General features: G+C 42.8%; 2 protein-coding genes across 2 annotated transcripts; both read left to right on the top strand.

Annotated features, from left to right (window-relative positions):
- Positions 1-30: 30 nt before the first annotated feature.
- CSUI_008786 (uncharacterized protein) lies at positions 31-734 on the top strand (the record flags this gene model as incomplete). Its single annotated transcript, XM_068068911.1, has 1 exon — positions 31-734. A coding segment is annotated over one exon (702 nt), but the record flags the coding sequence as incomplete, so codon positions are not given.
- Positions 735-933: 199 nt separating this feature from the next.
- Positions 934-14,336, top strand: CSUI_008787 (uncharacterized protein). Its single transcript, XM_068068912.1, has 2 exons — positions 934-12,595; positions 13,068-14,336. Exons 1-2 carry the CDS (start codon positions 977-979, stop codon positions 13,419-13,421), a joined length of 11,973 nt encoding a protein of 3,990 aa, XP_067919113.1. The 5' UTR covers positions 934-976; the 3' UTR covers positions 13,422-14,336.
- The last annotated feature ends 165 nt before the right edge of the window (positions 14,337-14,501 follow it).

Here is a 14,501-nt window from a genome sequence, read left to right on the forward strand (position 1 = left end):
TTTCTTCTTTCTTTCTTCCTTTTCCTCTTAGGCGAGAGTATCTCTTTCTTCTTCTCCTCCTCCTCCTCCTGCCTCGATCTTTCTCCATCCTTTCGAATCTCGTCTTTTACAGATTCTCTTACGTTCTTTGACTGGATACGATCTCTCTTCTTTCTCCTCTTCTTTCTGTTCTCCTTTTTTCCTTTTCGGGAAGGAGAAGATAAGAGGCACAGATTTCTCTTCACAACTTGCGTCTCTCAAGGACAGCAACATCAGCGAGGCTACCTTAGCTTTAGTCGAAGGAAAGAAGAGAGATGAGGAGCTAGATAACAAGATCTCTTCTTCTTTCTCTTTCTTGCACGGCTGTTCTTCTTCTTTTCCCCCCCTTCATGAGATTTCCCATGAGAGCTTTCAACCGTATCTCCCTTCTCAGTCATCATCGGCAAGTCTTCTTTCTTGTCTTCCAAGAGTCAATCCATCCTCTGCGTTCTTCGCTGCATGCAATTCTTCCTGGAAGGAGAGAGGAGGAGAAGAAGGAGGTTTCTCACCTCGGCTTCCTTTTCAAGATCTCGTGACTCGCCTAGGAAGTCTAGACCGGAGGCTAAGATTCTCCTCAAGTATTGAAAAGGCTTCTGAGAGACTTCTCTTGACGGCGACAGCTCTAGCAGAAAGAAGAAGGAGAATAAGAAGACGTAGGCAAAGTCTTATGACGGGGAGAGAGCGTGGTAGTGATGTAGATCGAGGTATGAGAGAAGGAAGAGGAGAGGTGAGGAGAGGGGGGGAGAACAACAAGGGGGAGGGGGAGGGAGAACAAGAGGGCCAAGAAGATATTAGTAAGATAGAAAGAAAGAAGAATAATGAGACGAACGAGGAGGAGAAGAGGAAAGAAGATGAACAAAGAAGATATCTCTTGAAGGAGTCAACCGGCTTTTCGGAGGGGAGCAAACCTCATACGAAATGCAGAGAGAGTGGTAAAGGACAGATAAGTGAAGAAGAAATGTGTAGTATGAAACGTTCTCGAAGAGAGGAAGGAGAAGAAGGAGAGGAAGGTACAGAAAAAGAGAGCATAGGAGATGAGAAAGAAGAAGAAAGAAAACAGACGTCAAGGACGAAGATAGAGAGGAAAGAAGAAGAGAAGATCAAGAGGTATTTTGAGAAGAATGTGAAAAGAAAGAAGAAGATCAGAGACGGAATGAAATCTTTCGTGTTACATGGATGCACATGCTTAACGCAAGCACTTCATGGATGGAAGTCTTCTTCTTCTTCTTCTTTTCTCTTTGATCCTACCACTCCTCCTTACTTACATCTCTATACCGCCTCTCTCTCTCCTTCTTCTTTCTCTTTCGAATCTTCATCGTCTTCTCTTCTTCCTCTTTCCATCGCTCTTCACGTAGTCACAGCTGCGGCGACTCTTCCTGCGCGTGTCTCTCCATTTCGAAGAGAAGAAGAACAGAGGGAACCTTCATCTCTTGCTTTCTATTCTCTCCCCTCTTCGCTTCTTTCGAATGACTGTGAAAAGAGAGCCTGCCGACACCTTTCATCTTCTTCTGTCTCGGGACCTTCTTCCTCTTCTTCTTCTCCTCCTTCATCTCTTCATCCTCTCAATGGAACTGAGAGAGAAGAAGCCTGCGAGATAGAAGCACAACCCTTCTCGAGAAGCGTCACTAATGTGCAAGGTGTGAGAAAGGAGGTCGAAGAAGGAGAGAAAGGAAGAGATACCCAAGATCACGATGGTAACGAAGATGATAATGATGAGTGTGTATGTCTTTTAAGCCAGTTTCTATCGACAAAAGAAGAAAAGAACAAGAAAAGACACAATAAGGAGATGATAGTTTTCGAGAAGGATTATGAAGGAGGACAAGAAGGAGTAGGAAACGAAGAGAGAAGAAAGACAGACCAACATAAGTTTGAGGAAACGGAGACACAAAGAAGATCTTCAACTTTCTCTTCTTCTTTCTCTGGTCCTTGGGCGCATGCCACTGTCCTTCCGTGTATTCCTTTTTTACGTGTTTGCATTCATCGTCTTGTTGAAAGTCTTCTTTCTTCTTCTCCGTCTTCTTTTTCTCCTTTTCTTCTTTCCCATTCTTCTGCTTCTCATTCTCTCGCACACCTCTCATCTTCTCTGTGTGTCGTACCGACTTCGTCGCCTCTATCTTCTTCTCCTGTCTTCTCTCCTTCGTCTTCTCTTGCTCGCATGGGCGATGGCGAGATGAAGAAGAGAAAGAGACATCTCAGCCAGGCAGCAGAAAGAGCTTTCCGTCGATCTCTTCTCTTCACCCCGTCATCTCTAGACTTCGCAACAGAGAATAGCATGACGAAAAGAATGAAGAAGACAGAAGTAGATCAGGGATGCAAAACAAACGAAAGAGGAACAGAAGATGAAGAAGAAGAAGGTGATTGCCTCAATGAGAGGCACAGGGTAAGAGGGAGAAGAGAAGATGAAGAAGATAAGGGAGTCTACATGATACTGGAGAAGAATGATACGTTGAGAAGAAGAGAGAAGGGTAGATCTTCTTCTGTAGTCTTTGATCTTCCTTCTTATTCTCCTTTAATGAGAACAGATCGCGTCATTCTTAGAAATCTCTATGAAGCTCTATTCAATACAGTCCCTCAACACACTCACTTCTCCTTTCCTTCGTCTTCTTCTTCGTCTTCTCTTAATCATTTCTCTACGTCGCCAGCCATGGCAATAGGAAGAACCCTAGTAGCGACTTCCTCGGGTGTATCTCCTTCTCTTCATTCTTCTTCGATGAGTATCTTTCCTTCTCTCTCTTCACAGAGGGGGAGCCCTTCGACATCCTCTCCATCTTCTCTTTCTTCTCTTCCTCTCTCTTCCAAGAAAGGAGAAACACATGCAAACGAAGAAAGAGAGACTGACGGAAGAGATTCTCTTTCTTTCTCTTTAGAAGTGAAGTCACCGTCGAATCAGTGGGAGTGGATGAGAGGCTCTTGCTATGCGTCCCTCTTTCTCATGCTTCTATGGAGAGAGATCTGTACAGATCGAAATGTCTTTCTAGGTGAAGGAGGGGTTTCTTTCTTTCCTCATCCAAAGAGCACATCAAGTCAGCGAAACAACTTTCATTTCTCTCCCTCTCCCTTCCTTCTCAACTCTTCTCCTCAAGATCAAGTCGACGAATCGACGGAAGAAAGATACCACCTCTCTTCTTCTCCTCTTTATCATATCATAGATTCTTCTTCTTCTTCTTCATGTGATCTTAACACATCGAGCTCCTCTCCAACCAAAGACCGTCCGGCTACTACAACTATTCCTCTCTCTTTGTCCACTTCTTCTTCTTCTTTTTCTTTCACGCGCGGGCACCCTTCCTCAGAGTCATCTCCGACAAGAGAAGAGAAACCTTCTCAGTCTTCTCTACTCCAAGAAGCTTTAGGCATAGATAGGAAAGAAATTAACCTCTCTTCTTCATGGACTTCTAAAGAGTCTTCTTCTTCTTCACTCACCTCTCTGTCACAGATTTCAACGTCGATCCCTTCAAAGGATGGGGTCTCGATGACGCCTACATTCTCGAGTGCTGTATGTACAGAGGAAGAGATTCTCTCAGATGTCTCTTTGTGCTCTGATCGAGTGATAAGAAGAGAGGAAAGAGAGAGAGATGAACACCCAGCTAAAGACTCTCAGCATACATCGTTTGAAAGAAGCTCCCCTTGTAGACAGAAAGAGGACGTCGGTGGATTCTTAGAAAGAAGAAGAGAGGAAAAGACTGTAAAGAAGGAAAGAAGAAAGAATGATGTGGAAGAAGGTGTTTCTCCATCTCGAGGAGAATTGACCACATTGCATGCAGAAGAGTTGTTTGTCTATCGTCTAGAACTTATGAGAGGTCTCCTTATCTGTCTCAGTCTTCCTCTCTATCCTATCTTTCCTTCCCTTTCTTCCTCTTCTTCATCTTCTACTCTTTCTTATTTTCTCCCTTCTTTCCGAAGTCCACAGAGAGCGCGAAGACCTCATAAACAGAAAGACAGAAGAGGAAAGACAACGCCTAAAGAAGAAGTTGCTTCTATTCTTTCGACTTTTTCTTCCTCTTCTTCTTTTCATAGGACATCTCTATCCTCTGTCAGACCTCATCAAGAGACTCTTCCAGCATCGATTTCTACTGGCTGTCTGAAGGAGAGACAATCGATGCTAAGAAGAGAGAAGAGACAGCACCGACATAGGCATGGGGGAGGCGTGTTTAGAGAGGATAAGAAGATAGAAAGAAGAGAAAGAAGAAAAGAGATGAAAGAGAGAAAAAGAAAAAGACGGAGACGAAGAAGAATAGAAGGAGAGGAAGAACATTCACGAGAAGTCGATAGGAATTCTCCTACTGTGCAACGTCATCATCTTCTCCCGCCTCTACCTCTCTTTTTAGTGCGGCTCTGCCGTCTTCTTTCATTTCGATTTCTAGCTCTCTTCATGGAAGATAAAGAAAGAGAAGCTTTTTTCTCTCTTCTTCGATCCACGGCTACAGTCGCGTGTGAAGAAGAGAAACGCAGAAGAAAAGATAGAGAGAGAAAAGAAGAGGAAGAAGTAGAAGAAGATCGTTCGCCTTCTTTCTCTTCTTCTTATAGTCGTAGGCTACAGAATACAAAGGAGAGAGCTATGTTCAGTACAAAGGGAATTCTAGATGAGAAGGGTAGTGAGAGAGAGACATGGGATAGGAAGAAAAGAAAAGATGAGGGGAGAAAGATAAGAAGAAGAGAAGGAGAGCATATACGTTCTTTAGAGAGGATGTCTTTCACTTCTCTAGTGAGAGAAGAGAAGATGAGAAGAAGAGAAAGAAATGATAAGAAACGAAGATCTTCTCTTTCATCTTCTTCTACTTCTTCATGCCGGGAGAAGAGAGGAGAAATCTCTAGTAATAATGAAGAGGAAGAAGAAGAAGAGAAAGAGGCAAGAAGCGAAGAAAGAAGAGAAGAGAAAGAGAGTGAGAAGACCGATAGAGACCAAGGACAAGAAGAAGAAGGAGGAAAGAAGAGCCCCCAGTTCTATTATGATGATAGGAATAAGACATCTTTATCTACCTTTCCGTCATACCTTCTCAGCGATGAAGATCTCCAGAGATGTCTAAGGTTGAAGAAAGATAAAAGAAAAGACTTCTCTTTAATCGTTCAAGATCAACATAGCTTAGCTGAAGGAGAAAACCCTCATTCCTCATCTTCCTCTTCGTCTTCTTCTTCATTTCATCTCTCGTTAGAGAGGGATGATGTGACAAGAAGAAAAGACTATGAAGAAGAAGAAGGGGAAAAAGACCAGAAAGAAGAAGAAGCGGAAAGGGCGACGAATGTGGAAGAAAGAAAGCTTCGTGACCTCGAGGAACTTATGAGGAAGAAGAAAGGAAAAGAGGAAGCCTTTCTTCAAGAGAAGAAGAAGGAAGATGATGATGAGGCGAGAAGAGAAGCGAGAAACCATCAAAGAGAAAGTTCAAGGGATTCTTCTTCTTCATCTTGTAGAGGCAGTAGCAGAGAGAAGAAGGGAATCTGTAATGATTTGAAGAGAGAAAGAAGAAGAAGAAAAAGATATTTAGAACAGTCTAGGAAGAGAGATGATAAGAGGGCTGCTTATTGCTATTCTTCTCCTAAATCTTCTGGAAAATCCCTACTAGAGAGATATCTTCATTCTTTCCGATTCTTCTCATGGCCTAGCAGCAAGTCAAATGGAGAAGAAAATGAAGGAAAGATCAGATCTTTCTTCTCGCCCTTTGTATGGAGTGGGGACTTTCCTTCTTCTTCTTCTTCTCCCTCTCATTCTCTGTCACAGCGTTTCTCTCCATCTAAGATTTCAAGTGTATGTACACCTCATGCGAAGTCTAATTGTAGAGAGGATCCTTTGTCTCCATATCATCATCCTCGTCTCCTCGCTTTGAATACACCTTGTCTCTCTTCATCTTTTCCTTTTTCTCTATCAGGATTCTTATCTTCTCCCTCGTCTTCTTCCTTACGAGCAACCCCTTTCCAAATGAAATTTCTCTCGCATCATCCTCTACACCAACGACAGCACTACTTCTCTCCTGGTTGTCTTTCGCATCCAGATAAAGAAGAAGAGAAAGGAGAGAATCTCGTCTATTGCCAGGACCACCCCTCTCTCCATCTTCATTCTCTTCTCAATCCTATGAAGACGAGAGAAAGCATCCATCTCTCTAGATGCACTTTTCTCTTTTCGAATCTTTATGAAGCAACCGATCCTTCTTCTCCTTCTTTCTTTTCTTCTTCCTCTTCTTTTCTTCATCGTAATCTCTATGATAAGATGGCAGGAGAAAACCTTGGAAGACATCGAAGAAGAGTAGATGAAGATGTGCCTGGAGATGGAAGAAGAGATAGGGATCTTTTCTTACCTACAAGAGAGGGCTCCATCTGTGATATGAAGAGGAATGGGGATATGAAGAAGAAGATCTTGAAACCCCTCGAGAAGACGTCTTTAGCATATCTTTTCTATAGCTTTAATCTTGCCTTTGATCTTATAGAGGTGTTATGCTGCCAAGGAGGGAGAACCTTAGAACGAAGAGAAGAAGATGAAGAAGACCGAGATGAAGGGACGAGAGTAAAGCATCGTCTCTTCTCCTCCACGTCTTCAAGCCGAGTCTCTGGACAAGGTAGAAAGATTTCCTCTTCCTCTTTTTCTTCGTCGTTATCTTCTTCTTCTTCTCTGTGTTTATCTCTTATCGATCGATTCGTAGATGAATCTCTCTTCTTTCTTCTTCCAGGAGGAAAGAGAGAAAACCTTCTTGGAGGGTCTCTCTCTCATAGCCATTACTCCCCTCTTTCTTCTTCTTGGAGGTCTAAAGAGCGACAGCAGACTAGATGTCAAAGGAAAGAAGACAGGGGAGAAGAAAATGAAGAGGAAGAAGAAGAAGAGAAAAAAGAAGAGGAGAGATTGTATGGTCCGAGGAGGAGAGATAGAGACGTGACAGAAAGTAGTGGGAGTAGCGGAAGCACCAGTAATAGTGAAGAGGAGTTTTGTAGAAAAGACCATCGTCTTGTACATGCCTCTAAAGAAGAAGATAAGAGGAAGCGGTTCTCCTATCAAGAGATGAAGGAGCGAGGGGAGAGGATGAAAGAGAAGTTGAAGAGGAAGAAAGAGAAGGAACGACAGAGAACGAGGAGGTATGAAAGAAGCAATGAAAAGTCGTCTCTCTCTTCGCCTATTCCTCCGAGAGGAAGGTCTTCTACGTCGACCTTAGAAGAAAAGAATATCTTGAGAAATGAAGGGGAGAGAGAAGGAGACGAGGAAGGTAACCTAACCAGGAGAAAAGAAGAAGAAGAGAAGAAAAAGAAGAAGAAGACGGATTTCGACGAGGGAAAGGCCTCTGATGAGACAAAGAAAAAGAAGAGAGAAGAAGAGAGAGAAGAGGAAGACGACTCCCATAAGCAACAAGGAGAGAAGAAGAATGGAGATGCAGAAGAAGAAGACATCTCATCGAGTGACGAAGAGAATACGATGAAGGAACCAGAGAGAAAGAAGAGAAAGCTTATAGAAGAACAACGTTCTCTATCTAACGCTTCTTCTCATTCTTCTTCCTTATCCAAACCTATCTCTCTCGACAGCGCGCAGAAAAATCGTCTTCTTTCGAATTCATTTCACATCGACTGTCTCCAACCCTCTCCTCTCTCTTTTTCTTCTTCTATGGCGGTGAGAGAGAGGCGCAACAGTAGTACGATGAGTAAGAAGAATGCATCTCCTTCTTCTTCCTTTAGCACCTCTCGCCTCCATTCTTCTTTTTCTTCTTCTGTTGAAAGAGACAGAGACGACTCTCGTGTAAGAAAAGAGAGAAAGCATAGGAAGAAGAGAAGTGAAGAAGATATACATCCTCTCTCTTCTTTCTCAAGAGAATCTTCTCTCATTCAACCCAAGAGGGGGGAAGGTCACCGCCTGAGAGGACGTCCATCTTCTCCGTCTTCTTCTTCTACTGCTTCCTCTCTCTCTTCGTCGTCTTTCTCTTCTTCCTCTTCTTCTGACCTATCAAGCTCTTCATCGTGTGACCCAGTCCGTTCTTCTTCTCCTTCACCTTCGCGACGTCGTAGAGGTCGCTTAGCCATGAGAGAGTCTTCTGTAATAGGATCGAATGAAAGGTGTACTTTTCCTTCTCTTGGTTTATCCCGTCTGCTTCATCCTCTCTTTCCTTATGTCATCTTAAGGCTTCTTCAGATGAAATTATCTGCTCTTTCGCCTTCAGATCTCCCCATCTTCTTCTCACGTCTGGCCGCTCGCCTTGTTCTGTGGCCGGCTTCATCTATCTTCCGTAAGCTCGAGCTCTCTGAAGAAAGAAGGAAGAGGTTCTCTCATGCATCTACTACCTATTCATCACCTGCCATACCTTCATCTCTTCTTCATCCTCTTTCGTCTTCTTCTTTTTCCTTCTCATCCGCGAGAATCTCTTCAACGCCATCTCTCCATGAGTGGGGAAGGAAGGGGGGGTGTAAGAGCACAGGTTATTCAAATAGAGATAGAAGAGAAGAGGAAGAAAGAAGGACAAGAGTATGGAGAGAAGAACAACATAAAGAAAGAGAAGAAAAAAGAGGAGAAGGAAGACTCCTTCCTTGTCAGATAGGTATAATGATCTATAGTGCTTGTACAGACGTTCTTCATGATCATCTACGCCGTCTCTCTACTCTCTACGAAGAAGAAGAGCAGCCTTCACAGCAGTCTATTCCCCTTGAAAGAAGTCACGCGACTTTGCTTACAAGCCGTCATCTCCAGAGAAAGAAGATGAATGATGATTCATCTCAAGATATTCCCAAGAAAGGCTCTTCTCAAGACACCTTCAATCACAAGACACCTTTGGTAATACCTTCACCTTCAGAAATCCCTCCGTCTCTCTTCTCTTCTTCTTCTCCTCTTGCTTCATCTTCATTCCTTAAGCCCCAGACCAGCGACTGGGATACAGGGAGATCTACTAGTAGTAGTCCACTATTAACAGACGAACGTCGTAGAGAGCCTCCCTCTCTGCTCCTTTCCATCGCTGGTCTTTCTTTTCTGAGAGAACAAGAAGAGAAAGAGATGAAGAAGTCCCTTTCAATTTTGGTTGACATTTTCTCCTCTCTAAAGCTTCTTACGTGGGGTGTTATGGAATGCTGGGATGAGCTCATACACCCTCTTCTTTCTTCTTCTTCTTCGTCTCTCTCGTCTTCTTCGTTTCCTTCTCTTTCGTCTTCTTCTTTCCCTTTCTGTTGTTCTTTTTCTCCTTTTTGCGAAAGGGAGGTCTCACCATCCTTACTGCATTCTCCTTACCTGCATGACCTTCGCCTTAAAGATGGTGGAAGATCTTCTCCTAGAAAGGAAGAGAGTGTCTCCTCTCTCCATTCTCTTTCTCAGTCACGAGAGATCTCTAGAGATGAGGTGACCCGTGAGGAAGATGAGAAAAAGAGAATGGAGAAAGAACAGAATGAAGAAGATAGAGAGAAGAAAGAAAAGAAGAGAGAGGAAGAGGAGGAGGAGAAGAAGAAGATAAACAAGACTTCGTGTCTTCTTTCTAGATCAAAGATATCGTCTCCCTCTACGGAATCGCTTCTACCCCCATCTTCATCTATATCTTCTTCAGGTATGAGCTATGCGGATCCAGTCACTCGACACCGACATCTCTTCGATGAGGTGAAAAAGGAGAAAGAGAGAAGTGCATTTTCTTCTACAGATACCATGATAGAAGACGTAGGAATAGGTTTGCTCGGAGGATTCAAGAATCTTGCGGTGTCTATACACTCCATGGCTGTCATTCTAGTGAAGATCTTTTCGAAAGAAGAGAAAGTTATGAAGAACGAAATTGAGAAATCTATAGACTTCTCTAGCAATATGTGCATCTATGTCAGTCACCAGATCTCTCTAAGGCATGAGAAAGATGCGAGATCCATCTTGAAAGAAGAAAAGGAAAGGAGTAGAGGCGAAGAAGAGAATCTCTTGTCGTCTCCATGTGCTCTGTCAGTGGGAGAAGAGGAGAAAAGAATTCATGGAGATAATACACCGCATGCAAATAGAAGGATAGAAAAGAAAGAGAAGAAAGAAGATGAGACGGGGGAGAAGAAGAGCGATCTCTCTACGTGTTTGCTACTAAGTCCTAAGAGAGAAGTCGCGAAGGAAGAAGGAGGCGAAGAAGGCGAGAAGAACGAAGAAGAAGAAGAGAAGTTCCAAGAAATGAGGAACGAAGAAGAGAGTGAAGAGAAGGAGAAGATTGCTGCTCTTAACTATAATAGAAGAGAAGTCCATGAAGAAGACAAAGACAAGGAGAAAAGAAAAGGAGAAGAAGAAGAAGAAAATGCGATGATGTATACTCGATCTTTCTCGTTTTCTTCTTCAGCATCGTCATCTTCAGATCGTCTATTGGATGACAAGGGAAAAAAGGTCAAGATCCGCAAGAATAGCACCCCGTCGACTGATCTTCTTCATTCCTATCTACCTGGGGATACCAAGACATCTCCCCTATCTTCCTTTTCTTCTTCTTCTTCAGTTCTCTCTTCTCCTATCCAAGCGAACTTGGCTATTCATCCCCACCCTCATCATCGTCTTCCGCTTTCTTCTCCTCCTCCTTTTCTTTCTGTAGATTCAACGAATGCTACTCTCTCCAGACAGGAGGGAAGAAGCCTGCAAGAGGTAGCGATAGAGAGGCTGAGAGGGAATAGAAGACTTACGAGCGTTTCGAGAAGACATCTCGCGACTTTGAGAGGTGTCTCTGACTTTCTATCTAGCGCTATTGAGCTTGTATCGATTGTCGAGAGTATGGCTGTCAATCAGCTAGCTACGGTTATCGAACATCGAAGGAGGAGGTCAGCATGCATGACCTGTGGAATGATAGGAAGAGAACAGGGAGAAGAAGAAGAAAGACAGAGAAGAGAAGAACAATTCTCGGGTAGAGGACAAGAGAGGATGATGAATGGAATACGGCCTCCGTCATCCTCACGTTATAGTTCGAGAGATACGGATCGAGAAAGGGAAGAGACGATTAAGAAGAATCAAGGAAAGAAGAAGGAAGAGGAGACTGTCGAAGAGAGAGAAGGATGTCTATACGGAGATGATGGCGAGAGAAGAAAAGAAGAAGAAGAGATTATAGCGATGGATGAAAATGGGATCTCTCAGAAAAGAGGAAAGAAGAATTACGAGAGAAATGAGAGAGAAGGCTGGGGATTGAAAGAAGAGATGAAGAAGATATCTCTCTCGTCGTCCTATCTAGACGGCAAGGCTGAGAGAGAAGTGATCCATGAGGAAAGGGATGAAAAAGAAGAGAAGATAAACAGGAAAGAAGAGGAGAGAGTAGAACGAGGTGTGAAGAAAGAAGAAAAGGAAGAAAATATCAGACTTTCCTCCTCGAGTAAAGAAGAAGCTCCGATGTATTCAGAAGTAGAGGGAGAAAGAAGAGAGAACGTAGATAATAACCCCGAAGATATGTCCGTTTCTTCCTCTTCAACTCCTCGCCTTATCAAGAAAGACAAGGAAGAAGATTCTTCTTCTCGACTTTCTTCCAACTCTTTTCAACGTCGTGTTTCTCCCACGATTACTCCTGGTGTCACTACACCTCGTGACAGGATGAAGGAAGAAGAGACATGTGTAGGATGTCTCCGTCATCTCCATTATCCCTGCTCTTCACTTCCTTCGTCTCCCTCTTCCTTCTTTAGATATACGTTGACGCAGCTAAGAAACCTTCTTTCACAGACACGATATCTCCTTCACGAAGAAAGATACTGTATAAAAAGACTAAAGGAAGAAGAGAAGAAGATCTGTCTTTCCATGGCCCGACTCCATGATTTGCAAGCCTATCACATACACGCCTCTCAACAGGTGAATACAAGAGGAGAGGTACGATCTCCGGATGAAGATGAAGAGAAGAAGATATCCATTGAAAAGCTTTCTCTTATCTCTTCTTCTTTTTTCTCTTCTTCTTCTCCTCCTCAGTGTCACTACTATGACGCGCCTAGCGTCACTTACCAGATGTCTTCATCTCTTCTCTCTTCTTCTCTGGGAAGGAGGAGAGACGAGCTCACGAGAGACGAAGACAAGAGAAAAGGTTTCTCAACAGAGAGAAAGAGAGTTGAAGAGAAAGAAATGAAAAAGAAAGAGAATCTGACGAAGGTAAATAGTCAGAATGAAGAAGAAGAAGAGCGAAACAGGAGTGGTCGATATGAAGATCTACATAGAACCTCAGTAAGAGTTCGACACGAAGAAGAAAGAGATGATAGGAGAAGAAGAAAGGAGATAGAAGAGCTCTCGAACATTTCTGGGCATCCTCCTTCATCTTCACATTCATCTTCTCCAAGAGAGAGGCCTTCCTCTTCTTTCTCTCCTTCTTCTTCTTTCTTCACAAGGGACGGTTATTCTCAACGGCATGATCGAAGTCGAGACAGGTGTATTCTCGAGCGGCGGAGTGGAGAAAAAGACTACCTCCGTAGAGATAGAATGGACGGAGACCTTCTATCTAGCTCTCTCTGTGATAGAGTGATGAATGAGCTGGAGAAGAAGAGAAGAACAAGAAAAGATAGAGGAGGAGAAGAAGAAGTGGATATGAATGAAGAGGATAGATATCTCCTTGATGCCTTACACGATGAAGAATTTGTGGATCCATTAACCCTAGGAGGTTCTTCTTTCTTAGACCAAACAGACCGACCCGAAGATGAAGAAGATGAAGACACGTCAGATGAAGAGGTGAGAGAGGTTCCTTCCCGTCTTCTCCATTCTCAATGCATGGCTTGAACCTGGAGGTTGCAGGAAATCCTAGAGTCTCTAGACCATGTATATCTGTATGTATACATATATACACTTATAGGGGAGATTCTCACTCGTGTAGGTGCAAGTCGATGCATAAGCACGCACATACAGGCATACGAATCTTCATACATACATGCACAGTCATACATCAATAGCTGCACATACATAGCTCTACAGTATGTATTCTTGCAGGTAGGTCTTGTGTCACCTCTCTTCTTCTTTACATACATCTGCATACATAGTCATGCACATCTAGCTATATACTATGTATTCTTGCACTTAGGTCCTCTATCACCTCTCTTCTTCTTGTCGTTCCTTTCCTTCTTCTCTTACCTATCTTCCTCGTCTTTCTTCTTCTTCTCCTCCTCCTCTGACATTTTTCTCTTCTTCGTGTGTCTCTTCTTTCCAGATCTCAGATCGTGAAAGCCTATCCAAAGAAGAAGCGAAAAGCGATGATAACGATGAGGAGGAGCAGCAGAGCAACTCCACCCCGTCAGATCTTCAGCAGGAGTTATCTCTGCAGACAAGAAAGAAGCTTCCCTTGAATGACACGAGTAGCAGTAGACATAGACACACACCTAGCCCTGTGGACACGGTGTCTAGAAAGCTGTTACGAAGAAAGAAATCTCATCAGCCTCGTAGAAGACATGAGAAATTACTGAATGAAGAATCAATGAAAGTGAAGCCGCTCTGGTTTACTTTCATCAATTCTTTCTTTAACTCGGTACCACCTCCCTTCTCTACCTCTCAGAAGCAATCATAGAGAGAGAGAGAGAATGAAGAGATTACGAACGAAAACAAAGAGAGAGAAAGAGAGATGAAAAGAAAGAGAAGTCCAAGCAGAGTATTGTGAGGGAGAGATAGACATGGAAAAGGAATGAAAAGAGAGAGAACGAGAAAGAGAGAGGATACAAATAAACATAAGGTGGGGCTAAAGAGAGACGGATAAATAGATAGATAGGCAGATCAAAAAAGAAGAGATAGATGGACACTGATGAAGATCGATAGATAAACAAACTAGGAAAGAGCGGAGAGAGAGAGAAAGAAAGAAAGAAAGAAAGAAGAGAAAGACGACGTTTTATTTGATCATGGGAAGACGAAAGTGTGTGGAGATGTGTGGCTGAGAGATGTCTCCTTGTTGGGAAGTAGACTTAAGTCACAGGAGTGTCGCTACGTAGAAACAAGACAAAGGAATACAATGATAAAGAAGAAGAAAATGTCTCGGCTGAATCTTCTCTTTCCTAAGAAGAAGAAGATATAGACAGAGATGACATGAAGGAGTGTTACCTGCTGACGATGTTGTATGCCCAGAACTGACGGGCTAGTCAAAAGACCGAGAGAAGAGAAGAGAGAAAGACAGAGAAAGAGATAGAGAGAGATGTCTTCTGAAGAATCAATTTACTAGACTTCATTCTGAAAGACTTTCTCTTACCGTCAGGCACCTTCTATCTATCCTTCTGGCGAAGACACTTTAACTTCCCCTAAAATCTATCCCTATACCTAGATCTCTCCTCTCTCTCTCTATATATATATATAGATACATACACACATGTATACATATCCGGGTATAAAGGTAGATTTCCTTACATACTTATGTATACGTCTACATGTATAGGTGTAGGTGATAGGAGAGTGATGTAGATCTCTCTTTTTCTCTTTTCTTTTTCTTCGTATGTATGCATATGTTTGTCATGTCTGCTATCTATCTATCTATCTTTAATCTATCTATCTATCTATCTTTAATCTATCTATCTATCTTTAATCTATCTATCTATCTTTAATCTATCTATCTATCTTTAATCTATCTATCTATCTTTAATCTATCTATCTATCTATCTTTAAT

Source organism: Cystoisospora suis (genome assembly GCF_002600585.1).
Source record: "Cystoisospora suis strain Wien I chromosome Unknown contig_5033, whole genome shotgun sequence".
Classification (NCBI taxonomy): Eukaryota; Apicomplexa; class Conoidasida; order Eucoccidiorida; family Sarcocystidae; genus Cystoisospora; species Cystoisospora suis.

Bases quoted from the DNA above. Each gene is read 5' to 3' on its own strand.
- CSUI_008787 (XM_068068912.1), top strand. From the start codon at position 977: ATGTGTAGTATGAAACGTTCTCGAAGAGAGGAAGGAGAAGAAGGAGAG. The intron at 12,596-13,067 runs GTGAGAGAGGTT...TCTTCTTTCCAG, and splicing joins AAGACACGTCAGATGAAGAG to ATCTCAGATCGTGAAAGCCT.